General features: G+C 40.1%; 1 protein-coding gene across 4 annotated transcripts in view; it reads left to right on the top strand.

Moving 5' to 3' along the window:
* FGD6 (FYVE, RhoGEF and PH domain containing 6) overlaps window positions 1–27584 on the top strand; it is a 109691-nt gene that overhangs the window by 60012 nt on the left and 22095 nt on the right. For 3 of the 4 annotated variants that reach the window (XM_082635871.1, XM_082635872.1, XM_082635870.1), the window contains 7 exons: window positions 3403–3554; window positions 4752–4908; window positions 6789–6876; window positions 23131–23181; window positions 26525–26583; window positions 26667–26738; window positions 27455–27523. In XM_082635871.1, coding sequence (XP_082491997.1) covers window positions 3403–3554; window positions 4752–4908; window positions 6789–6876; window positions 23131–23181; window positions 26525–26583; window positions 26667–26738; window positions 27455–27523 — 648 coding nt within the window. The remainder of the gene's footprint in view (window positions 1–3402; window positions 3555–4751; window positions 4909–6788; window positions 6877–23130; window positions 23182–26524; window positions 26584–26666; window positions 26739–27454; window positions 27524–27584) is intronic. The other variant, XM_082635873.1, reaches the window with a different exon arrangement.

Raw genomic sequence — 27584 nt, 5'->3', positions numbered from 1 at the left:
TTTTTGGCAATGGTGGCAGACATATGGAATACAGAGTCTAGCAAAAGCTGTGTCAAACAGGGTCCTTAAGCTACTTAGCAGCTAATGTCTGCTGTCATTGTCCTGGCTGAGGAAATGTCTTCCAACTGGAAAATAAAAGTCATCCTGCTGCCAAGGGACAAACATATTCATCATTTATCCTACCAGAAGAAAGGGCAGTGCTTCTTGTTTTGCTGAACAAGGAAACTCTTGCGTCTAAATTATATTAATCATTAAACTGGTAAAAAAAATGCTATGGAAGATGTTTAACTGTTGTGCTTTGAATACATTTACAGTTGAGGATGTTATTCGTGGTATGTAAATATATTCTGTATAGTTCCGCCTGATGGAAAGTCTAATGACTTTCGAAAGTGTTAAGTTGGCTCTATTTTCTCTTACTAAATGTGAATGCTGATAGAAACAAGCTGTTGGGAGATGGAATTTGGCCCAGATCCATTTGGTTTCTGGAGCTGTTTTGTGTGGTTTTCTGGATTGTAGTTTATACAAGTAACGAATTCTTATTTTATATTAAAGTAATTAGTTGTCAAAGTAGTTCTTTAGTTACTGGTCTAACTAGTTGGTTCCTTTGGGTGAATATGACGGTTTTGGGCTGATAAAGTTAGTCCCAGGTACTGAGGCCTAAGTGAAGGGTTTATTAGCACTTGTTAAACATAGGATTTGCCTTGTCTAAAATATACCTTAGAAGAAGAATCGTTTTTAAATTTTTTTTTGGCCACCCCTCGCGGCATGCGGGATCGCAGCATGTGGTATCTCAGTTCCCTGACCAGGGATAGAACCCATGCCCCTGCAGTGGAAGCCCAGAGGTGGAGTCTTTACCACTGGACCACCAGGGAATTCCCAGAAGAGGAATCTTTTTGTGTACTTTTATTTATTTTTTTACATATACATATATTCATTCTTTTTTAGATTCTTTTCTCGTATAGGTTATCACAGAATATTGAGTAGAGTTCCCTGTGCTCTACAGTAGGTCCTTGTTGGTTATGTCTTATATATAGTAGTGTGTGTGTTCATCCCAAGCTCCTGATTTATCCCTCCCCCTCACATTTACCCTTTGATCACCATAAGTTTGTTTTCGATATCTGTAAGTCTTTCTGTTTTGTAAATAAGTTCATTTGTATTGTTTTTTTAAATTAGATTCCACATATGAGTGATATCATATGATATTTGTCTTTCTCTGTCTGACTTTACTTAGTATGATGCTCTCTAGGTCCATCCATGTTGCTGTAAATGACATTATTTCATTCTTTTTTTTAATGGCTGAGTAATACCCCCATTGTATTTGTACACACACACACACACACACACACACACATATAAACATCTTCTTTATCCATTCATCTGTTGATGGATATTTAGGTTGCCTCCATGTCTTTTGTGTGTGTGTGTGTGTGTGTGTGTGTGTCTGCACCACAAGGCCTGTGGGAATCTTAGTTCCCTGGCCAGGGATTGAATCCGTGCCCCCTGCAATGGAAGTGTGGTGTCTTAACCACTGGACCACCAGGGAAGTCCCCTCCATGTCCTGGCTATTGTAAATAGTGCTGCAATGAACATTGGGGTGCATGTATCCTTTTGAAGTATGGTTTTCTTCTCATATATGCCCAGGAGTGGGATTGCTGGGTCATATGGTAGTTCTATTTTTAGTTTTTTTAAGGAACCTCCATACTGTTCTCCATAGTGGCTGTACCAATTCACATTCCCACCAACAGTGTAGGAGGGTTCCCTTTTCTCCACACTCTTTCTAGCATTTATTGTTTGTAGACGTTTTGATCATGGCCATTCTGACCAGTGAGAGGTGGTACCTCACTGTAGTTTTGATTTGCATTTCTCCGATAATTAGTGATGTTGAGCATCTTTTCATGTGCCTCTCTGCCAGCTGTAGATCTTCTTTGGAGAAACGTCTATTTAGATCTTCTGCCCATTTTTTGATTGGATTGTTTGTTTTTTTGACATAGAGCTGCATGAGCTGTTTATATATTTTGGAGGTTAATCCCTTGTCGGTTGCTTTGTTTGCAAATATTTTCTCCCATTCTGTGGGTTGTCTTTTTATTTTGTTTATAGTTTCCTTTGCTGTGCAGAAGCTTTCACGTTTAATTAGGTCCTGTTTGTTTATTTTTGTTTTTATTTTCATTACTCTAGGAGCTTTTTGTGTACTTTTAAATTAGGTATGAGGTTGGTGCCCTTCACAAGAAGCATAAGAAATACTAATGGCTACTGTATGTATGTAAGGGGTAGGTGCTGAAAGGATCAGGGAAGAAATCAGGGTCTTTCTTTTTGTTTATTTGATTTGCCCAGTGAATTCCTGAAGGGAAAGCAGTTAGAAAGGAGAAAGAAGATAAAGCCTAGTAGAGAGTCTGTTTTACCCAACCTTTGCTTCACGGTTTTAATTAAACCTCCTGTTTCTAAGAAGGAACAACCTTTGTTATTGAATCCTCAGGACTATAGAACAGAGTCCACCATTGTTTTACTTATCCCCTGGGGGTAGGCTTCAAGATGTAGTGAAATCTAGAGAAGTACCATCTCCAACCCCACCCTTTCCAAGTCCTCTGGAGTGATAGGGTAGGGTGGGGTGGGGTGGGCCTGTCTTAAAACATGTTATAAATAGTCTTACAGGGAAAAGTGCTATGTGATGAGAAAAGGTTTTATTTGTGAAAAGTATAGATTCTGGTGAATTTATGGGGAGGTTGGATAGAGGGAGGAGAGAGTTTAAGGTCCAGAGTTAAAATGTTTTGTTGATTCTGTGTGCCAAATACATTGTAAGAAGCTTTGTGTGCAGTATCTAATTAAAGTCTCATAACCCATGTAACAGATGAGGAAAATGGAGCTAGCTCAAACAAACACAGTATTTTAGGAGTAAGGGCTTGGATTCAGTATTCTCTGATTATCAAGAATGTACCACCCTCCACATGCCTCACTTAGAATGCTCCAGCATTTGGGAAATAATTACTGAAAGTGGACAAAGGGACACTTCCAAAATTAAATCAAGATCTGGAGACTTTTAAAATAAATGGATTTTGTTCATATAGTAGTATTGGAATAATTTTAAGGACTACTTAGAGTTGCAATACAACTTACAGATACCCCTTAGTATAATTACTAAGTTTGGAGATCAAACCAAAAGATTTAAGAGAAATATCACACAGTCTGTTTTAAAACCAAATATTCACCCCAGCCATTTTGTGTGTGTGTGTGTGTCCTATCCAAGTAGGTGGGATAGGAGGAAGTGGGTACTTTACAATTTGAGTTCTTCGTGGGAAATACAATTTGCAGTTTATATTGTTGTAGGGAGGAGAGTGACTGGGGAAAAAGCTTTTTATTAAGTTACATATGTATGTATATTGTTTTTCCTACTCTGAACTGTAACAGGATTTCCGGGATGCAGTAGCCCATGCTTCCAGGCAACTTGGGAAACCAGTGATTGAGGACCGGATCCTAAATCAGATCCTATACTACTTGCCTCAGCTATACGAGCTCAATCGGGATCTCCTGAAGGAACTGGAGGAAAGAATGTTTAACTGGTAAAAATGGACTGACTAGCTTTCCCAGTTTCCAAGTTTAGATGAAGCCATAAGGGCCCTGCATATGACAGAGAGGCATTGTTCCTGACATTGTGTTTTTTCAATATATTGAGTTTTCTTGGCAGTTACCTGCAGATTGATCACTTTGGATGGCCAAAATTCACTGTTGCACCTAGTTCAGTACTCTAAATTTTTAAATTCTTTGGTAATGTTGCCTCAAAAGCAGGAAGGGCCCATAGTCAGCCAATTTAACTTTCTATAGGTGACCTTTATAATCAGGATTTTTGAAATTGGGAGAGTTTAGTTGATGTATTCACATTGGAGACATTTTTAAATGTCTCATCTATCTTTTTGGAGCTTCAAGCCAGGAAACTGCATTTTGGAAAGGAGGGCATTCACCGAGATAATAGGAAGATTTGTTGTTTGGTTTGGAAAATTTACACATATATGACATCGTTGCAGATGTTGTAGATTTTAGAACAGGAAAAGAATACCAAAGGTTAACTGCTTTTATTGGTCTTTAGACAGTAACAGAAACTTTGGTGACATCTTTGGAAATGTGTACAGTTTGGTCTAGGGGGATTGAATTTATTGTTGAAGTCCGTGGGGAACCCAAAATAACAACATGGTGTATCACCTACTTTCATGATAAAAATGATGAAAATTTCCCTCTAAGCGTTCTTTATACATAATCCAGGAAAATACCTCTGCCTGTTTTACAGGTATCTTGCTTCTGCATGTTGGGAAAATATGCTAAATAGTGATTAATACTTAGCTGCAGCCTAAGTATAAAATTACACAGAGTTCAAGGGCTGAGGAATGATTAAAAGCTATTTTTTAAAAGCATGATAAAATAAAACATAATTAAAAAGAGTTTTCCTGTCCATACTTTATCATTACACTTATAAAAAGTTATCTTAAAAGTTCATCTGAATTTTCTGAACAGTCTCTGGCTATACAGAAGCATGAGATGGTGAAAGCAGGGAGACCAGTCAGAGGACTGGCAGAGTCCAGGCAAGATGTAATGGTAGCAATAATGGAAATGGGAAAGAGTGGGCATTTGGGGATATTTCTTACAAGAAGAGGGAAAAAAGGTAAGTTGATGGCTTGGAAATGGGGCTCTGCTCATCACTGGATATGTTTTGGATACCGTAATGACTCTTTTTCTGTTTTTGTCTATCTCTTCTCTATCCTTAGGACGGAACAACAAAGAATTGCTGATATCTTTGTAAAGAAGGGACCATATCTAAAAATGTATTCCACATATATCAAAGAATTTGATAAGAATATAGCTTTGTTGGATGAGCAGTACAAGAAAAACCCAGGTTTTGCTGCTGTTGTTAGAGAATTTGAGGTATTTTTGCTACCATCCTCTGTTTTGCTACCATTTCTCTGTTTTGAAACTAAAAATATTAGTGAATTCCAGTTACAGCAAACTAGAAAAGTTTTAGAAGTATTAAGATATGGCTGATTTCTAATTTGTACGGTAATTAAACTTTAAAATCATTTGTCATTTTTTCTTCCCTCTTTTCCTTTCTTCTGAAATCTTCATGCTATTGATATTAAGAATGGAAGTGTGGTATATACAGCTATGGCAACTGATAATTGACCCAGGTTTTCATCAGTGTCCAGTGAGTTATTCTGTTGCCTTGGCAGCAAAAGAAAATATGATGGAGAAAGTTAGCTGTCTAATATCTAATGATGCTTGCATGATCGACGCTTTTTTTTTTTTTTTTTTTTTGTGGTACGCGGGCCTCTCACTGTTACGGCTTCTCCCGTTGCGGAGCATAGGCTCCCGGATGCGCAGGCCCAGCGGCCATGGCTCACGGGCTCAGCCGCTCCGCGGCATGTGGGATCTTCCCAGACCGGGGCACGAACCCGTGTCCCCTGCATCGGCAGGCGGACTCTCAGCCACTGCGCCACCAGGAAAGCCCTTTTTCTTTTTAAAGCTTATGTCTCATTACTTCTCATTTCTTTTTTCTTTTTTAAAAAATAAATTTATTTATTTATTTTTATTTTTGGCTGTGTTGGATCCTCTTTGCTACGCGTGAGCTTTCTCTGGTTGTGGCGAGTGGGGGCTACTCTTAGTTATGGTGCGCGGGCTTCTCTTGTTACGGGGTTTGGGCTCTAGGCACGCGGGCTTCAGTAGTTGTGGCACATGGCCTCATAGTTGTGTCACACGGGCTTAGCTGTTCCGCAGCATGTGGGATCTTCCTGGACCAGGGCTCGAACCCGTGTCCCCCGCATTGGTGGGTGGATTCTTAACTACTGTGCCACCAGGGGAGTCCCTCGATGCTTTCTTAACATGCATTGTCACTATACTTTAATAATTATTCTACATACCAAACCCTGGATGTACATATTTAGAAAAAGATAGAACCATCATACTTGAAAAAACTCTTTCCTTCCCACTTGAGCTGTGTAAGAACACCAGGACATCTTAGGAGGCAGGGACATTTTCACTTGGCCATTTTGATGTCACCCCACAGTAAATACCTTTATTGGAGATAGGAGGAGAGGCTCAGGAATGGGCACCAGTATCTGTTGTACATACTAAGAAAAAAACTTTCAGCAGAATCAAATGTCCTTGTGGTCAAGTCGAAAGGGTTCCAGAATGAAATGTTCCCATATACAGTGTGATTTGGGGGCTGTGTTTTGTAGCCATTCATCTGAGAAAGTTTACATTCTTCGGGCTTATAAGACAAGGTTTGCTTAGCAAGGCTGCTTTTCACGTTGTCCTTAATTTCTGCATTCTCCCCAGCACCAACTGTTGTTATTATGAGTATATTGATGATAGGCTCTGATGGTTATTTGAGTCCAGTTCCCAGTAGTTTTATTTCTGCCACCTTATTTTGGGGGCCAGGCATTTCGTTCTCGGTTGTTGGGTTGGTGTGTGTTCATGAATACACTGGTAGATGCTTTTCTGAGTGGTAGCCTGCTGCCTCTGACTGGCCTACCACTCAGACCGCAGCCTCCACCCTCCACCCTCTGCGAGAGGGCTGTGAATTTCCCAATGAGTCAGTGATTTCAGAGATGTCTCTACAAGAGCGGGTAGACTCCGTGGTGAGTGGTTCTGGTTTGCCACTCAGCCTAGGAGCTGTGCCTTGAAGGGAGCTTCTCCATGAATCCCAGAGTTGCTGGCTATTTAAAGTTCGGCTTCTCGAGCACTTGGATCTGGGTCCCTTGCTTCTTAGGAAAATGCGTGTGTTTACTTTGGATGCCTTTTCCTTTCAGATGAGCCCACGCTGTGCTAATCTGGCCCTCAAGCACTACCTGCTCAAGCCGGTTCAGAGGATCCCCCAGTACAGGCTGCTGCTAACAGGTGGGCTTCTCTGACAGATAACCAAAAAGCAACTCCTGTCATTCTTAGGAAACCCTGCCTTTCCTAAGAACACCTCTCTTTTTCTATCCGGTAGCCGATTTTCCTAACACATGAATTTATACACTGCTGGCAGCCTCACGTAGACATTGCCGGCACTGAACTTCTTTAGTTCTTCGGTCATCCATGTGCATTCTCTGCTCTAGGCATTCATACATGTTAATTCCTCTTGCTCAGAACTTCTTTTACGGTCTCAGCCCCACAACGCTGTGTCGTTTTACCTGGTTAATATTATTAATTCCAAGAAGGTACTTTCTCAGCCACTCAAGAATGAGGTTTAGAGTGTCACTCCCACATATTTGTATATCAACTACCATGGCCCTCTAGTCACTTACTTCAAAGGGTTGTTATAAGGATTGATTGACGAGCTATGTGCTTAGAATAGTGCCTTGGTCATAGTAAGTTCTAAATAAATATTAGCTGCTATTGTTAGTAGTATCCGTATCCTTATCATCATCATGATTGTCATTATGTCTGGTCATTGTCTGTATCTTCTACTGGAACTTCAGGATTACAGGGCTGTGCGTCTAGTTTACCACTGTAATAGTTAAAAAAAGAAAAAGCTGTGATTTGAGTGAAGGCACACACTGTGCTCAGGACTTTATATTCATTGGGTCTTTAAGTCTTCACCATAGCTAGACATATATCAATATTATTTACATAGATGAAATAACAGGCTTATAGTGATTGAGTGGTCTGGCGTCATGAAAGGCCAGTATAGTCTCAGTACCAAGCATAGTATCCAACACATACTACCACTAGATCCTCTGTGGTATTTGCTGAGGTGGATTGGATATGCAGTGACTTAATATACATATATAATGTGCATGAAGAACTATGTCAAGGACTTCCCTGGTGGTCCAGTGGTTAAGACTCTGCGCTTCCAATGCAGGGGGCACAGGTTTGATCCCTGGTTGGGGGACTAAGATCCTGCAGGCTGCATGGCATGGCCTAAATAAATAAATAAATAGATAGATAGATAAGTATCTAGATAAATAAATAAAGAATTGAAGAATTGTGTCCAAATGCACAAGAATATTCAAATGCCACTGCCACTCAAAATTCAATCAGTTGTAATTTTATGTATATAGATTTTGAGGTACTTGGTTCCTATTAGTGTTCTTAAGCAATGGCACCCCTGCTTTAATCCTTAATCACTTTCACTTAAGCCAAGAGCTATACTGAATGAGGTAGGTGAATTCTGGAAAGCCAGGATTTCCTGATTTCACTTTAGGCAAAACCTTCATACCTTCCAAGCTTGCTTAGTAAACTGCTGATGAGGAAGTCCTGCCTTTCAGCCCCAGGACTGGCTACCCTAGGTATTTCTACTTAATTTGAATTTCTAACTGTGAATCAGGCACTAGATTTCTCTCTGGAATGACGTAGGCAAACCAAATAATTTGAGGATATCCTGTCCATCTGTACTTTCTTTCCTCTGCATTTGGCAGAGATTTAGACTACACAGGGCAAAAGGAAGTGCCCATGCATGTGTTGTGTTTTTGCTAGATAAATTCAATGCTGTATCATAAATGAGCTATTGAATGGCTTAGGCTATTTCTACAGCTATCGAATTAAGTACTGTTTTTAGTGGCAAAAGACTATGGTTTCAAATGAGAGAAGGATGGAGCAAGGTTCTGAAATTTTCATGTAAAAATATTTTTTTTCCCACACTGTGACTGATCTAAGTAAAAGAGTTACACATGTGTTTAATGTAGGTTTCATACTGAGTTTGATTTTAATTGATTAATGGTGAAATAGCAACGGCAAGTTTTAAAAATTCTCTTTAAGAGAACAGATTTCATTTGTTTTATAACCAACATGATGTGAGCTTGGGGTTAGTTTTGAGCTTTGTCTTCTTTAATCTTAAAGCCCTCCCCACCCTTAACTTGGAAAATCTCCATTATTTAAATGATGTACCACACTTTATATATAGCAGACCCTTAGTGGATTTATTTGTTCAAGGTTACAAAGTCAGGACTAAAGTTAAAGAAAGAACATAGACTTTGTAAAGCAATAACCGATGATTCATTCTATGCCTTTTCTTCCATTGATTCAAATTCTTCCCTTCCTCCACCTGACCTGAAGTCCTCCATTACCTCCAAAGCCATCTCTGATTACTCCAGTTCTCCTTAACCCTTTGTATTGGTGCAGTGTGACTTAGTAAATATTTATTTGATGCCTTGTGAATTTGCTAATATTTATATGACTTGAATGTTGATTCCTTAATTTGATTATAAACTCCTTGAGGTCAAGGAGTGAGTCTTTTAATTAATGATTAATAATTTAGTGCACCCCAGTATATCTGGGTCCCTTTGGGATAGCTTGGAAGCTGTTTAGGAAATAATTCTGGTTGGTTTTAAGCTACATTTAAAACATCCCTTTAACCAAAATATCTGTAGCTTAATTAAAGGACAACATTGAGAGAGAGAATTTCAGAGACAGTCTCTCCTCCAGAGAGGCGAAGTGTCTTGCCCCAGCAACACAAATTGTGTCTATTAGTTGAAGCGCCTATGGTCATATAATCCTAAGGACACGTGGGGGTTGGTACCAAAAGTTTGTTTTATACGTATTTTTATTTAAAACTCTTATTTTCCAATGCTCCTTTTTGTTATGTTCTGATTTCTGTCTACTCTGCAAGATATTTCTACTTTTGTTATCAAAGTGCCCCTATCTACGCACTTAGATTTTTAGAAGTTGGATTTTAAGTCTTACGTTTGCATCTGTTCAAACATGTGAATTAACTCTGGATCCTCATCTTTGGATAAACAAGCTCAATGATTTAATCCTCCACACAACCTTGTGAGGGAAGTATTGATACTTTTATTTCCATTTTAGAATTTGCAATAATTCCAGGGGCACAGAGTACACAGGAACAGAGAGAAAGAGTGAGGTTATTTCAGGCAACTCCTGACAACTTCGATTTATTGAGTTTCAGGCAGAGAAAGGGGTTCCTACCTGGCTTGGTATAAGTAGGTTTGTACCCACCTTGGCTTCTTGAGAAGGGAAGATTGAGAAATGCAGGGATGAAGTACAGATAAGATAATTTCTTTTGGAATCCTTTAGAGAAAGGTAAGTGGAAATCCCCAGATACAGCAGTCCTGCCCCTACTGTTCAAACAAGCATCCTATTGTCTGCAGTGTTTTCTTCAGGACCTAATTTGGGTTTCTAGTGGGTATTTTACTTAGGCTATTTCTTCCTTCGTTGTAGTAAAAAATTTCCAACTGAATTCTTGGTAATATTTTTTTAAGCTCAGCTCAAAATAGGATCAAATAAAATGTATATGTTGTATAATGAAATGCTTAAGATTAGAATTGTTTTTTTTTTAAGTAGTAAAGAAAGTGATTTACTTAATTTAAGCAGGGAAAACTTGTAAATTTTACCTTTATTTTGGCCACCTAAGAGCAGTGGATCTGGCCAGATCTTTCAGTCTGTGTGGGGCCCAAATCCTATGTGAAGTTAGGACAAAGGGGGATCTTGGGGCAGCAGTGAGGGAGCAGTTTTTAAAAAGTGAACAGATGCTGCTAAAGGAGCAGCATTAATGTTTTACCACTGCTTATTTCCTTCCTCCTCATCAGTTCAGGGTAGAGACTATCTGTTTTATCCTAACTCAGTGTCTGCATAGATTCTGGCACAGAACAGGGACTCAGTAAACTGAAAGACTTAGGGAAATAAACGTTGTTCCTTTTTATGAGGTTGAGAATCCCTATGCAGGGATGCCTGTGAACATTTGACGGATGGATGGATTGATAAATTGCTTTTAAGAGTAAAAGCACTGTTCCAGTTACCCAGAAACAAAACTGTGGAAAGGACTAAAATGCTTCTCTTTCCTTGTCTTTCCTCCGTCATAAGATCTGCTGACTAGTTTTCCTCTGCTTCTGCTTCCTGCCCTTTCCATTTCCATTGTTATGCTCCAGGCCAGGCCTTTCTAAACTCACGCCAAGTTGTGGCAATATCTTCCTATTGGTCATGCTCCCTTTATCACGCCCGCTTCCAAGAAGACCATAGAAAAAACGCACTCCTCCCATGTCTCCACTTGGCTCTCACACTACCACACTCAACGCTTCTGACACCAGATATATAGGTTTTTTTCCACACCAAGCGACTCTCTTCAACACCAGCTACGTGTCCTATAATTCAATTCAATTCTGACACTGTCTACCTGGAGATAGTGGGCTCATTTCCACAAGCCTGACCTTTCCAAACTTCAGATGCCATTCGCAAGTCCCAGGCTGTAACCTATATTTCTGACCGACCGACTGTAAATCTGGGTTCCCATGGCTTTCTCCTTGGGTTTGAAAGTTTGCTAGAATGGCTCACAGAACTCAGGGGAACACCTGTTTACGTTTACTGTTTTATTATAAAAGGGTATGCTAAAAGATAAAATTGAACTTCATATGGAAGAGATACATAGGGCAAGGTATGGGGGTGGAACTCCCATGCCCTCTCTGGGCACACCAGCTCCCTAGAACCTCACCAAACCCTGTATTCTGGGGTTTTTATAGAGGCTTCATCACGTAAGCATGACCCATCATTAACTCTACTTCTAGCCCCTCTCCCCTTCCTTGAGGGTGGAGAGTAGGGCTGAAAGTTTTACGCTTTTAATCATGGCTTGGTCTTTGTGACCAGTCCCCATCTAGGAGCCGACCAAGAGTCACCTCATTATAACAAAGGACACGACTGTCACTTAGGAAATTCCAAGGTGGCTTTGTGTCAGAACTAGGGTCAAAGACCAGATATTAGAACAAAAGATGCACCTACTGCCCTTTTTTAAAATTAATTTTTGATATGATATATTTTAATAGATTTATTTATTTATTTATTTTTGGCTGCATTGGGTCTCTGTTGCTGCGCGCGGGCTTTCTCTAGTTGCGGTGAGCAGGGGCTATCTTTGTTGCAGTGCATGGGCTTCTCATTGCGGTGGCTTCTCTTGTTGCAGAGCACGGGCTCTAGGCATGTGGGCTTCAGTAGTTGTGGCATGCAGGCTTCAGTAGTTGTGGCTCACGGGCTTTAGAGTGCAGGCTCAGTAGCTGTGGCACACAGGCTTAGTTGCTCCGTGGCATGTGGGATCTTCCCGGACCAGGGCTCGAACCCGTGTCCCCTTCATTGGCAGGCGGACTCTCAACCACTGCGCCACCAGGGGAGTCCCACTCCTAGTGCTCTTATCTCTCAGAAAATTACAAATATTTGGGGAGCTCTGTGCTAGGAACCGGGGCCAGAGACCCTACAGTTGGCCCTTGGTATCAGCAGATTCGGAACCCATGGATAGGGAGGGCTGACTTTACTACACCACTTTATATAAGGGAACTGAGCATCCACAGATCCTGGTATCTGAGGGGAGTGCTGGAACTAATCCCCTGCAGATACCAAGGGATAACTGTGTATATGTTTTCTATCATTTCACAGATATACTTTTATTCTGCTTATTAGGAAAGTTGAAAACCTGCTTATCCTACCATAATGATGGATACATGTCATTACACATTTATCCAAACCCACAGAATGTACAACACCAAGAGTGAACTCTAATGTAAACTGTGGATTGTGGGTGGTCATGATGTGTCAGTGTAGGTTCATCCATTGTAACAAATGGACCACCCTGATGGGGTATGTTGATGACGGGGTAGGCTGTGCATTTGTGGGGGCAGGAGATGTATGGGAAATCTTCATACCTTTCCCTCAATTTTGCCGTAAATGTAAAACTGTTCTGAAAAGTTAAATCTTACTTTAGAAAAAAAAATGATTTATCCACAGTATAAAGACCACAATTATATGCCTGTTCTATATAACCAAAGAATTGCCCAAACCTTATTTTCCTTTGTTCTAGATGCATTCATTTTCTTACCTTCTCCTGAAACCTGACTTTCAAGGCCAGATTCTCACCTCCATTAATCAATCACCTACTCATTCAACCAGTATTGATACAGGCTGGCGCTGAGCTGGGCACCTGTATACACTGGCAGACAACACAGTGGTGGTCCTTGCCCTTATGGAGCTTACAGTCCTATTCTTTGGGGTCACACCCAACCCCTAAGGGTCCCTCCCAGCTCCTAAAATTTATATTGATCTGGTCACCTTTTCTTTTTTTTTTTTTTTTTAAGTTTAACGCATTTCTTTTCCTCCAGGTCTTTTTTTTTTAAATATTTATTTACTTATTTTATTTTTGGCTGCATTGGGTCTTCGTTGCTGCACGCAGGCTTTCTCTAGTTGTGGCGAGTGGGGGCTGCTCTTCATTGCGGTGCACGGGCTTCTTGCGGTGGCTTCTCTTGTTGCAGAGCATGGGCTCTGAGCACGCGGACTTCAGTAGTTGTGGCACACGGGCTCAGTAGTTGTGGCTCACGGGCTCTAGAGCTCAGGCTCAGTAGTTGTGGCACACAGGCTTAGTTGCTCCACGGCATGTGGGATCTTCCTGGAGCAGGGCTCGAACCCGAGTCCCCTGCATTAGCAGGTGGATTCTCAACAACTGCACCACCAGGGAAGTCCCTGGTATTTTTTAAAATTAATTAATTCATTTATTTATTTATTTGGTTGTGCCAGGTCTTAGTTGCAGCACACAGGCTTCTTAGTTGCAGCTCGTGGGCTCCTTAGTTGTGGCAGGCGGGCTCCTTAGTTGCGGCATGCAAACTCTTAGTTGCAGCATGCATGTGGGATCTAGTTCCCTGGCCAGGGATCGAACCCAGGCCCCCTGCATTGGGAACACGTAGTCTTATCCACTGTGCCACTAGGGAAGTTCCTGGTCACTTGTTTGAGTGAGAATATTCTGAGGATTTATTTTTGTAGGGGTCACTTTTCTTTTTTGAAGGGATCTTTTGTGCCTATAAAAAATATGTTACATATTATAAAAAAACAAAGTCCCTCTTCATCTTCTACCATCCAGGGATGACTATCATATATCCTTTTAGGGTTGGTGTTTTTTTGTTAGGTAGGATTTTTGTTTGTTTGTTTTTTATTGTCTTTATTTTGTGTTATATGTATTATAAATTTTTCAATGAAAAGTCTTTTATTTGTGGAAAGCTACTACATTGGTGTTGAAACAAGGTGAATCAGTGGGGATCACAGTGAAGAAAATATAATGAAAATATAATTTAAAAATTCCTCTGAAGTATTTTTTCCATTTCTGTATTTGCAGAGGGGAAGAAAAGCTTTTGAACTTTGATTAAATTTGGATCAGGTAGTTTCTTTGATCTTGTTCAAAATATTTATAAGTGACTTTAACAACATATTATATTACTTTTCCTGTAAGCTTTGCCTTTAGTCTGGGATGGCATTAACTCCCTCTAGGTTTTAGAAATCCAGGATTTCCCATGTTGGTAGAAAATGGGATATTAAAAACATCTGTTCTGTTCTGAAGCTATAAATTTGAGTTATGAACAGGCTAATAAGCAGATTTGACAAAAGATCAGAATCGAATTAATGCATGACTTTTAAAAATCCCTTACTGAAAATTGAAAATTTTGCTTCTGAAAATTCAAACTTCTGCTTAGCAAGTGTTTGTTTGAAAACCATAGGCTAAAATCATTCTAACACTTTCTGTAGAGCAGAACTTGATGAAAGGTGAGGCTGTCCTGGATGCCAGCCAAAGAATTTATTTTCTGAGGAACCCAAAGGCCCTGATACAAAGCAGCTCCGTCCATGTAAAATGGGAGGGTGATAATTAGCTCAGCTCCTGTTCTGTTGCAATTCTTTTTTTTTTTTTTTTTTTTTTTTCCGTATGCGGGCCTTTCACTGTTGTGGCCTCTCCCGTTGCGGAGCACAGGCTCCGGACACGCAGGCTCAGCAGCCATGGCTCACGGCCCCAGCCGCTCCGCGGCATGTGGGATCTTCCCAGACCAGGGCACGAACCCGTGTCCCCTGCATTGGCAGGCAGACTCTCAACCACTGCGCCACCAGGGAAGCTCTGCAATTCATTTTTAATTGTAGTTGTGAATAAGGTATTTTGAGAGATGATGTGTAATAAATTATGTCTATGAAGTATTTTAATACTACAGAAAGACTTCAGGATATAAGAGGTAAGCACATTTTATCTGCTTGTTCTATTAAATGATAGCTTTTAAATGTAATCTCACTTTCTGTATAAAACAAGTGTTCTTAACCTTTTTAAGGTTAGGCCAGAATCCCTCTGGGAATGTGGTGAATCCTATGGATCTTGTCTCGGAGTAATTTTTGAAGTTACAGAATAGAATTCATAAGATTAAGAGGAAACCAGTTGGCCTGAAATAAAGTTATTTAAATAATTTTGAGGAGTGACAGAGTAATACATGTGCTTCTTTAGGTAATACATTAAATAGGAAGAGGTGGTGTGGATCTAATAACTGTCATGATTTTGAATTTACTGGTGAGAGTAAACAATATTTTGAGATGCCTGCAACAACCGTAATGTCATATAAAAAAACATGCGATTTCTATGGTGATAAAGCCCTGGTGTCATTGATAATACTGTGATTTGTTGACTACATTCGTAACGGAAGGAAATTCCGTATTTCACTTAGAGATTAGTAGAAAGATTTTTTGGTTTTGCCTGTCCAAGTTTGCAGACCCTCTGAATTCTACCCATAGACATTACTGCAGAGCCATTCTTTTTCCAATTCTCAGTATAGATTTGACTCGGATTCCCTGCAAGTAACCGAATGCCTCTATTGCTGGAATGGGCCTTGCCAAAGATCTAGCAAGCTGACTCTATTGCCAAAGAGTTTCCCTCTTAGCATGTGTCAGAATCATGGGCTCACATCAGGAACTGTTCCAGGGAATTCCCTCATGGACCCAGTGTTTAGGACTCTGCCTTTCCACTGAAGGTGTACAGGTTTGATCCCTGGTCAGGGAACTAAGATCCCGCAAGCCGCACGGCCATTTAAAAAAAAAAAAAAAGAGAGAGAGAGAACTGTTCTAGTTGGAGAAAACACTGAAATTCAGTCAAACTTGAATTCACTTTGGTGTTTATATTTGCTTTATTCTTCACTTAGCAGTTCTTTGGGTAGTAAAATATACTTCTCTCCTCAAACCTCAGTAATTAGGGTAGTGGGGACTAAATTTGGATAAGAGGTTCCTTAAGTGAGACTTGCCTGTGTCAAGGCCATTTCTGTACACGTGAGATTCTCACTTGATACACTGGCAGGCTTAAATGTATCCACAAAGAAAAGCAGTCTCAGTGAAGTCAAAATAATGGATGTTTACATTTGTTGACTTTCCTATGGGTCTGACTCCCCTAAGGGCATTCTGTATATGCCAAGCCAACATGTCCTGCTAAAAAGGGACCAAAGGGAGATTCTGTCCATTGTAAGATCTGATCCAAAATTTTGTCCTAGGACAAGCCTGGCATCAGGTTTGGTTTGTGAGTCCTTTGGGCATGCCACCTCTGGACCAGACTTATCAAAGTAAGACAGGCCAGGGCTGCCTCATGTGGCTATGTCCTGACAAGGGCTCCTGGCTGAGTTCTAAGTCCAGCCAGCGCTCCACTTGCCATATTGTGTGCCCTGGCGAGGGGCTGCATCAGCCCAGGAGAAGTGGCCTTTTTAATTCACAGAAAGGCATTGTCAGCTTTCCAAGAACATGAATCTGTGAACCTGAGAGCCCGGAAAGGTCACTTTTCTGACTTAGGAATCTCTGGGCCACATTCTCAGAGGCCAGAACTGACCTAGTATTTGAGAAGCAGGAGAATTAGAGCAGAGACTGCAGCACTTTTTAATTAGACCCTCAGAGTATCATCTCAACTGCTTAGTAAAATATGGAGCAAGAAGTGGTAACCTAAATGAGTGTCATTTAGTCCATCATAAATTAAGGCAACATTTGTTGCATATGCACCAGACCTTGTTCTAGGTGCTGGGGGATATAAGGATAATTAGTTCAGGCTCCTGGTCCTCCTGAAGCCCATGATTTAGCATTTGTGCTTAAAGGGATACTTGACACTATAGAACCATTAACTTAGCTTTTAACTAGTTGCTTGCACTCCATATTCTCATTAAGGTTAACTTAGTTTGCAATTTTATCCATACATATCAAAATGATTTTGTGTATGGTAATAAATACAGTACATCATTAAAGAATATTCTGAGAGGGAAACATCAGTCAATACGTATTTTAAAACATCAACAGTTAAAGACACATAATACCATTGCAAAAACAGACCTATTGATTAAAAATAATAATTATTATTCTGCCACTGGAATAGGGAGGTAACTTGAAATAGACTGTTGTTTATAAGAATCTAATGTTGACAAAGTAGGAAGTGCAAGACAATAGAAAGGATTATTTGGTGAATATCCTGTTAAAATTTGAAAAACTAACTAAAATTCATACATTATTGGATACACTAAAAATAAAATCAAAACTAAATATAAATAGGCAGAACACAGAGGATTTTTAGGGTAGTAAAAATACTCTATGATACTATAATGATGGATACATTTCATTGTATATATTTGTCCAAATTCATAGAATGTACACCAAAGTGAGCCGTAATGTAAACTATGGGCTCTAGATACTAATGATGTGTCGATGTAGGTTCATCAGTTGTAATAAATGCCCAACTCTGGTGGGTGATGTTGATACTGAGGGAGGCTGTGCATGTGTGTAAGCAGAAGGTATATGGAAAATCTTTGTACCTTCCCCTCAACTGCTCTAAACATAAAACTGCTTTAAAAAAATAAAGTCTTGGGCTTCCCTGGTGGCGCAGTGGTTGAGAGTCCGCCTGCCGATGCAGGGGACATGGGTTCGTACCCTGGTCCGGGAAGATCCCACATGCCTCACAGCGGCTGGGCCCGTGAGCCATGGCCGCTGAGCCTACGCGTCCGGAGCCTGTGCTCCGCAACGGGAGAGGCCACAACGGTGAGAGGCCCGCGTATCACAAAAAAAAATAAAATAAAATAAAATAAAATAAAGTCTTAACTTAAAAAAAAATTACATATGAAGCATTAAACTATAGGAAAACCAGGGAAAAAATAAAAATTTGTTATTTATTAAAACTCTCAGGGTAGGGAGAGGAGGAGAGATGATTTTCTAAGCCCCCCAAATTAATGAAATTATAAAGGAAAATATTGACACCTTTCAACTCTTCTATATAATAAAAACATTGTAAAGGTTTAAAATATAGTTGAAATAAAAAGATAAACAGTACATCAGAAAACATATTTGTAGCAAATATGAAAAAATACTATTTCACTGAGAATATTAAAACTTTTATAGATATCTGGACTAAAAATATGAACAAACAATTCACTCAGAAAAAGTATACATAATAAGTACACTGTGGCATGTTTAAGGTCCTCTGAATTATAAATATCAATTAAAATAAGTTATCAATTCCCCCTACTACATTAGCAATAAAAAACTACAATACACAAAACTGGCAATCATTTAGTGAAGCTGGTATTTTCATATATAAATAATGATATTTTAAATTGGTATATCCTTTTAGGAAAGGTTTCTCATGAGATATATAAAGTACTTAAAAACAACAAAAACCTTCTCATTCCCATTGATATTCTGCCCCCTGCACATACACACCCAAAATGTGAAGTATAGAAAAAGACAAATATATCAAGACATTGACCACTGTTACTTGTAATTAAAATAATCACACAATTTATTATTCAAACCCAGTACCTTTAAAGAGTGCAAGGGGCAGTATTTATAGTAATACCTGGACAACAGGTATATGCAGAATCATATGGGCAAATTAGGATGTATGGCCATCCAGTTTATAACAGCCAAAACAAGATAACTAAAAAATGACTTAAGTCTAATAATAGAGTACCTAAGTCCCATATCATATATCCCTGGAGTGGCATGTTTGCTACTTCTATGTATTAAAAAAAAATGTGCGGGTTAGAATACTTTAAATGTGCTATAAAATTCTATATATTATTAAAATTAAGTAAAGTCAAGCATTTATAAAAATAGAAGGAAATACTTCAAAATAAATAGTTGTTTTAGAGAGATGTTCATGGTATGCTTCATGGTACTTTAGAATGAGAGTCATTAGTTTTTCAATCTGGGCCAAGCCTACTTATTTTATGTATGGGGATACTGACACCCAGAAATGCCACAGGACATGGTCAGAGTCACATACCTACCTCTGCTAGACATGGCTGGACAAAGAAAGTACGAATCTGTCTTCTCACCCCCAGCAAGGGCTCTTGAGCTCTTCGCCAAGCCACCTTCAAGATGGCAGCAGTGTGTCTACCTGATACTTGATCTTTATTCTGGTGTTTAAAATATTCTCTCTACTCTGTTTCACAAGTCAGGATAATTTTAGGTGGCTTCTTTTAACATTTGAAATTTTGGCAAACAGGCTTTCATTGACTAGACTTATTATTCTCTGGATCTCATAATTCTGTATTTTGTTGCCGATTTCATTACACATTTAGGGAGGAAAGAAGAAATCTAGATAATACAGAGCAAGACATGTCCTTGAATTCAAAACACTTGACTTTGGAACGTTACCCGGTCCTGTATGCTAATTTCCTCTGTGCTCTGCCATCACCCGTTTCTGAGCACACAGTCCAGGAACCTTACTGGGTGCTGTTGAATTTAGAAGTCCCTGATTCCCACAGATGACTCATTTTTAGGAAATGGTTCCTGCACCTCTGAATCATTTTCTGCTTTAAGTTGATTATTCGTTCATTAGGCAATCAAGGGATTGTAAGACTTACTAGGAGCCCATGTATTGAAAACTTAGACCTCTCACAAGATATGGTATTTGTTGGGTCCTCATTCTTTCACTCTGGGTCTCATATATAAGGACAGAGTTAACTTGCATAACCCTTGAGACTGCACATGCTATGTTTTGGTTAGTTTTGTGCTGCTCATGTTGGATGATGGTGATGATGGGGACTGATTAACTTTTAATCAACGATGCCACCTGGTGGCCAGAAAGTACATTTTGTGGTGTCCAGGCATGCTGTACCAACCTTTTTTTCTTTGATAGAAATAACCTCCGTAGCATTTGAGGCATTTTTATTACTGAAGTTTTGAAACATCCTTGTTTGGTTTGGTGGAAACAGGAAAGTCAGAATACTACAAGTCCGACATGGCGAGTTGAGATGACTCCTCCGCTCTCCTCGATTTTTTTAAGGAAGCTCCAGCAGGATGCTAGGACCTAAATGATCTGTAGTAAACAATTCCAAATGGCCAATGCAGGAGTGTCTGTCTGGTTTGCCTTCCTGCGTTTCACCTGGGTTATGACAGTCACTGGGGCAGCTGCTGATTTCATTGCTCCTTCCATCTGACTCAGAGGGTGATCAGTCTCGTTCTTCTCATTCTGTAGTTAAGGCACTAGTGATTCTTAACTGAGGGGATCATGGTCTTGTCTTCCTAGAAAAGGTAAAAGTTCTCAAAAGGAGTATGTACTGCAGTGAGATGCCCTGAAAATATGGATGAATACATGAGAAAGTGGAATTTCTAAAATTCAGTTTTGGAAAGGTGAATTTTGCAAGTTGAGTTTTAAGATTTTTTTTTTTAATTGGCAAGGAAAGTAAACCTTAACCCCATTTTCTCCTTGATTAATAACATGATTTTGCAACATTTTTATCCTGGGTTTTCTGCCCAGCCAGTTTGTGTATTTCCACTTTGTTCCTAAAAGTTTAGGTTGGCGAGCAGCAGCTGAGCTTGAGTACAAGGAAAGAAAATGCAACTCAGAAGCTTATTGGGCTCAGCACAGTGATTCTGAGGTCAGGATTTCCTAATATGGACATCTTCCAGTGACCTCTTTTGGTTTAGAGAAATGTCTCAGCTTGCATGGATATGCTTCTGTATTAAAGAAGAAGAATTGAAGACAAACTGGGAACTTGCTATGAATCTGATACTTAGGTAAATCTGCTTTCATTTCCACACTCTTCAGCTACCTGTGGCTTTAAGGAACATCCCTTTTGATTAATGAAGTAGCCCAAGAAGAGTAAGTTTTTCTTGCTAACCCTGTCGCTCTCATGGAAAAGTTAAATATTTGGATTCACTAAACATGGCTTATATATGGAATGCATTCTGAGTAGGGTCAGAGTGAGATTAAGTTCATTTTTCATCTCCAGATGAGGCCAAGTATAGTGTATAATCAATGTATTTTGTTAATTTTTGTGGGTTTCTTATTTATTTGGTTGGAAGAATTGCTCTCCAACTTTTATGTTCAGATTACTTTCAGATCTAAATTGCTTGTGATGGTCTCTGGCAAGGTAGAACCTATGCCTGGGCACAGAAGCTTAATGTCGTCATACACGATATCTCGCTGTGGCTTGTTGCCAGGGCTGGATATTTATAATGTGCATGTCTAGACTCACACAGGTTCTTGGATCACTGTGTCAAAGATGTATAGTTTCAGCAGTTGGGTGTGTATGTTAGTCGTCTATTAAGTTTGAAAATCTGGCACTAACGTCCAAGTTCCCCTTTGTGCCTTTGAGCGTGACTTAATAAATCCATGAGATGAAATTATATCTGTTCCATAATATTGCTAAATGGAGATTGGATCCGATAAAAATGCATTCAGTCTTTTAATATGCCTTTCCTCTTTCCATTTCCCAACTCCCACGGGCATTAGGATTGGTTTCAGCCTTTATTGCCTTTTACCTAAAATAAGACACAATCCTGTCTAAAAAAAAATCATTTTTTTTAAATTCATTAAGCATTTCTTGTCCCTTGCATGCAAAGTCTCTGGCTAGGTGCTATGAGAGATAGAAAGATGAATCAGATGTAGGCTGGCCCTGCCCACAGGAGCCTTGAGTCTAATGAAAAAGAAAATGATAGAAGGCATACAGTAACTGCTGTGTAATGTGTTATTCAAAGGGAAGGAATATTTCTTTCAAATGGAAAGTTTGGTAAGAGAGGAGGAATTTGAGATGAGCCTTGAAGAATTATGAGTAGAATTTTTATACGCAGAGACAGAGAAAGGATTCAGAAGAAGGGAACATTAAAGACAAAAAGTATGGAGCCAGGGAACACATGGGAGGTGTTTAAGAAATTGTGCAGAATCAGACTTAAGAACAAAGGGCCTGTGTAAGGCAGTAGCAAGAGAGAAAAGCAGAAAAGTCAACAGGAGCCATGTAGCGGGGACTTGAAATTCCAGGAAATAGAATTTGTTTTAATCTGAGAGTTAATGGGAAGTCATCCAACATTTCTCAACAGAGAAGGAAGTATTACCTTGAAATCCTGTAACATTCCTTGGTTACAGGATTTATGAAATATAACCTATTGCCTTAAATGTTTTTTCGTATTACTAGAACCACTATATACCATGTTGCTCGTTTACAGACCATCTTTTTTTTTTTTTTTTTTTTTTTTTGCGTTATGCGGGCCTCTCACTGTTGTGGCCTCTCCTATTGCGGAGCACAGGCTCCAGACGCACAGGCTCAGCGGCCATGGCTCCCGGGCCCAGCCACTCTGCGGCATGTGGGATCTTCCCAGACTGGGGCACGAACCCGTGTCTCCTGCATCGGCAGGTGGACTCTCAACCACTGTGCCACCAGGGAAGCCCCCCAGACCATCTTCATCTAGACCAGGGTTTCTCAACTGCAGCCCTATTGACATTTTGGCGCAGATAATTCTTTGTTGTAGGGCTGTCCTGTGCATTTGTAGGATGTTTAGCAGCATCTCTGGCCTCTAACCACTAGATGCCAGTGGCATCCCCTTTCCCCCAGTTGTGATAATCAGAAATGTCTTCAGACATTTCTAAATTTCTCCTGGGAGGCAAACCTGCCCCCATTTGAGTACCACTGGTCTAGATATATGTATTGCATTTTTCTGGTGTTCTGGGCATTGTTAGACTCTTAAGATTGCCAGATCTCAGAGTTCCTTAGACATTCAATCTATTAATGCTTGAAATTTGGTACTAAACATGCATCTGATCTTGAGATTAAGGTACTTTGTGCATGTTGGAGTTAAAGAGCTGAACTGGGCATCAGGAGACCTGGGTTCGGGTTCTGGTCCTGGCTCTGCCACAAAGAGGTTGTATTACTTGAGTGAGACCGTGTCCTCGGTAGCCTGATTCCTCATCTCTAAAATCACTAGTGCAAACTCTCAGGCTCTTTCTAGCTCTGATTTTGTGTCCTGATTTCAAATTGACCCCAGGGCTTTATTCTTTCATTTTTAGAAAGGTAGCACAAACAGAGTGAATATGTATATTAACCAATAAGGCTGACTAGAGTATTGAATAAGAAAGACAAATGTTTTTTCCTTAGTGCTTTATTGTACTAAATACCATAACTTTTTTTCCTTTTCTAGACTATTTAAAAAATCTCTTAGAAGACGCTGGAGATTACAGAGACACTCAAGGTAAACAATTTTTGTGGTCTCATGTGTTATAGAAGTTTTCATATTATGTTCATTTGAACCTGGAAAGTAAAAACGTAACAAAACCCATATACAAAACTGTGTTTTATTCATAAGAAGCCTTTTAAAACTCTGTTTTAGGCAGATTAAAATAGAACTAGATAAAGTGGTGCTGGATGCAAGTGAAATTATAGGGGCAAAAGATGCCCATGGTCAGGCAGCCATTGGAGCCAGCCTCCTGAGAGAGTGGTCCCAGCATAGTCTGTTGTCAGGGAGCTTCGTCCTCCTGGGCTCAGTCTCTCTGTGCCGGGGTGCATTCACCTTCTCTAGATGTCCACTGCTTTCAAAAACAGAGATTGAACCAGTTGATCTGCAAGGTCCTTTCAAGCTTTAAAATCATGAGTCCATGAAGTGACCAAACTACACAAATTAGAGATAAGGTCTAAAATAGTCTATTATTCTGGGGCTGTTTAATGCTGGGCATTAGCCTTACCATCCTTCCACTCCCTCACCCCAGTAGTACTTAAGGAAAATAGTCCATTACAACACAAGGGACTCGTTGATATTCATGGGATAATCCACTGTGTGTGTCTGTGTCTGTGTGTGTGTGCATGTATGTCTGCTGTCTTTCTCTCTCTCTCTCTCTCTCACACACACACACACACACATGAAGATTTAGTTCTGTTTAGGAGAGTAGTGTTTCTTTCTATTTATTCCCAAACTACCTCTTTTAAATGTCATAGGTATAGCCCTGGTTCTAATCTACAGAAACACATTAGACAAATCCATCTCCACGCCATTCATTTTATGAATTTTGATCACATTCTTGTGCATCCTTTACATGATCAGATTACAAAGCTGAAAGGTTTTTAACCCATTTTTGTAGAGATTCTTATTCATTCTATTAATCATTTTACTTCTTCTGTAACATCTTTTATTCGCAAGTGTTATGCCTTTTTTTTTTTTTTTTTTTTTTTTGCCGTACGCGGGCCTCTCCTGTTGCGGAGCACAGGCTCCGGACGCGCAGGCTCAGCGGCCATGGCTCACGGGCCCAGCCGCTCTGCGGCATGCGGGACCCTCTCGGACCGGGGCACGAACCGACGTCCCCTGCATCGGCAGGCGGACTCTGAACCACCGCGCCACCAGGGAAGCCCCAAGTGTTATGCTTTTAAAGGTGCTTTTTTAAAGGAAAAGTTCGGAGTGGGGGACATGACATGCTTCTTATCTCTGGTAAACGTAATTTAGTTGAAGAAGAAAGTCTGTGATAGGGACTTCCTTGGTGGTGCAGTGGTTCTGACTCGCGCTCCCAATGCAGGGGGCCTGGGTTCGATCCCTGGCTGGGGAGCTGCATCCCGCATGCATGCTGCCGCTAAGAGTTCTCATGCTGCAACTAGGGAGCCCACGTGCCGCAACTAAGACCCGGCATAATGAAATAAATAAAGAAATATTAAAAAAAGAAAGAGAAGAGTCTATGATACCCGTCAGATAGAGAACAAAGCAGATAGCTTTAAAGTAAGGATGCACTCAGCAGTATAGAATCATTTGGAAGATGGAGGAAAGTGTGAGGATGGAAGAGGCAGAGCTCTGCTTAGAGGGAAGTAGAACCAGAGAGGAGTTGATGAGAGGTGGTGGACGAGAGGACGAGGGGGCATTCCAGGTCAGAGTCTGTCTCATGAAGATAAATAGTTTAGACAGATTTTAGCAGATCGGGCCTCAAGAAAACATCTGTCCCAGGGCTTCTGCCTTCAAGGAAAGGGAGTTATTAGCTCCATTTTGCAGGTAAAACAAATACAGGGCCAGAAATTAAGGAGCTTGTTTAAAGGAAATTACACACTTCAGCGAAGACCTGGCTTAGGATAAGCAGTGAACAGTGATGTGCACTGTATGGCCAGAGGCAATGCAGTAAAGTGATGAGATTGCCCAAGGGTGAGGGAAAATGAGACTAATATACCTTGGGAAGATAAGCAGAAGAGTTAAAGGAACAGAGTCACCAGGGCCTCTTAAAGGGATGATATGAGGAAAGTAGAATTGCAGAATGGATGGGAGAGGTCAGAGCTTGGAGGCCAGGTGACCAAATAGCAGCAGCTTTTTTACTTCATCCATTCATTAAATTTTAAAGCTTTTATCCCTGTCTGCTGGAATTTCAAGCAGGCCAGAAAGCAGGGAATGTGTCCAAGGTCACCTCTTGAATATCTGCCATGATGAGTGCCAGATGCAGTAAATTCTGATACGTGGTTTGAGTCTCTATAAGGAAATACAGCTTTCCTTTAATAATGGTGATAATAATACATTTAAAGACTATAGAAACCTCCAGGGTTGGTACCAGAAAGAGTATCCCTTGGTAGGTATAGTAGCTGGACCAAAACACCTCAAACCCTTTCTGGAAATTGATTTTTTTTTTAATAGTCCTTTTAGTGACGATTACTGTCATTGCCACACCAGCCTCAGAAGGGCATGCTTCCTCCTTTAACACTCTTACCAGTTTTTCTCAATGGTAGGGCTTCTGTCATACCAGATAACCGTCTTTGTGTGGATTTCTAATTAGCATTGCAGGATGTTTAACATCCCTGGCTCCTACCCATTAAAGGCCAATGGACCTTCCCAGTCATTGTGACAACCGAAAATTATCTTATACATGTCCAAGTGTCCCTAGGGGAACACTATTGTCTTGAATTGAGAACAACTGTAGCCCAAAAGGAGACAAAGTACAGACTTTTTCCTTTATATCTAGTTATGAAGATGACAAGACTGAAGCATTCAAAAACATTTAAAAAAGGCAATAGGTTAATAAAAAGAATAAAACACAGGTGAAGCTAAATAACCCAACTCACAAAATAATGTGTGTAATTTCCTAAGGTCTAGTATGCTTCCATGTGGCATTTCTTCCCTCTTGGGATCAGACTAAGAGAAGGCAGCTAAGCCCTGACCCTCTTAAATAGCTAGTCCTCATAATTCTGGTTTCCTATCCCAGGATCCTTCTCTCCCAAGACAGTTTATCCTGGAATGGTCCTCAGCTTCCAGGTAAAATCCTATCCATCCTTGTAAACTTCAACAGAATAATCAACTCTCAGCACAAAACAACCCTGACGTTCATACTATTGATACACATGGTCTGTAATGTATCTTTAGAGTCTTTCTTCGGCTCATTGTTTCATAAGTACTGTTTTTCCTTGGTTTTGCTCTCATCGAACCGCATCGCCTATATTTCTGGCCGCTCACAGTTAACTGATCTCCTGCAGTGGTCCGTGGCTGTGAACTAGCCGTCTTGTTGTCTGGAGTTGCTCAGTGTTGCAATTCATTGGTAATGATAGTGATCGAATGCCCCTTCTGTTCCTACATATTTTAGATGCCCTTGCCGTTGTTATAGAGGTAGCCAACCATGCCAATGACACCATGAAGCAAGGAGTAAGTATCTTCATTTCAACGGCTGCTGTACTGTTGAACCTGGGAGCCCGTGCCTTCATATGCTCTGCATTCTCTTTCTGTAGGACAACTTTCAGAAACTTATGCAAATTCAGTACAGCTTAAATGGACACCATGAAATAGTTCAGCCTGGACGGGTAAGTGTTTTAGACTGCCTTTTGCAAACTTAATACAATGGATTTAGGCACGGTTTGTAGCTATTTTCATTTGAGTTATGAAAATAGGTTATTTGTTATTGTTACTCTTCAGTGATCCAATCTGGATCAACTAAGTTCATTCTATCCTTTCAAAACATTCATGATTTAAGTCATTGTGACAAGAAGTCCAATTCAATTAGGAGAACGGCAAGGGACCCCACAGAGTATCTGATCAAATAGGATCATTTTATTGTGTAATACTAGCTGACCTCACACAGCTTTAAAGACAATTTCAATTAAAATCTTTAATGTAAGAGAAGATTATGAGGGGAGGGAGAAAATTGGTATTTTGATGTTCTTCACAGAGCACAAAAGTGACTGAGGGAATGAATTCAGGAAAATTACAAAGTGCAATCGTCAGGATGTTGGCTATGCCTCAAGATCAAGTACACACTCAGTCAATTACATTTCAAACCATATGGTACCCCTGGGCTCAGTATTGGAGTTTTGAAACTCTGCTGGCTTATCCAATTCCTAAATGACTTACAGGGTTTAAAAAGAAGCCATGGCTGTAAAAAGTAACAAGTAAACTATGTCTGCCAAGCCTCCATGCAAAATAATTCTGGGGAAAGAAGGTCAAAAAGGAAATTACATGTATATGTATATTGTAGTTGTGTTGTGAGGGTACTAAATGGGTGTTTGTTTGGATGAATCAGGTTTTTCTCAAAGAAGGAATTCTGATGAAGCTATCTCGGAAAGTCATGCAGCCCCGAATGTTTTTTCTGGTAAGTGGCCACGTGTGTTTCTGTTGAGCCAGGGATAATTGCTTAATGAAAGGAGACGGTT

The sequence above is a fragment of the Mesoplodon mirus genome (genome assembly GCF_964341445.2).
Source record: "Mesoplodon mirus genome assembly, chromosome: 11".
NCBI classification, from domain to species: domain Eukaryota; kingdom Metazoa; phylum Chordata; class Mammalia; order Artiodactyla; family Ziphiidae; genus Mesoplodon; species Mesoplodon mirus.
Note: the sequence above shows the minus strand (reverse complement) of the source record. Positions and strands in the feature narration are given on the sequence as shown.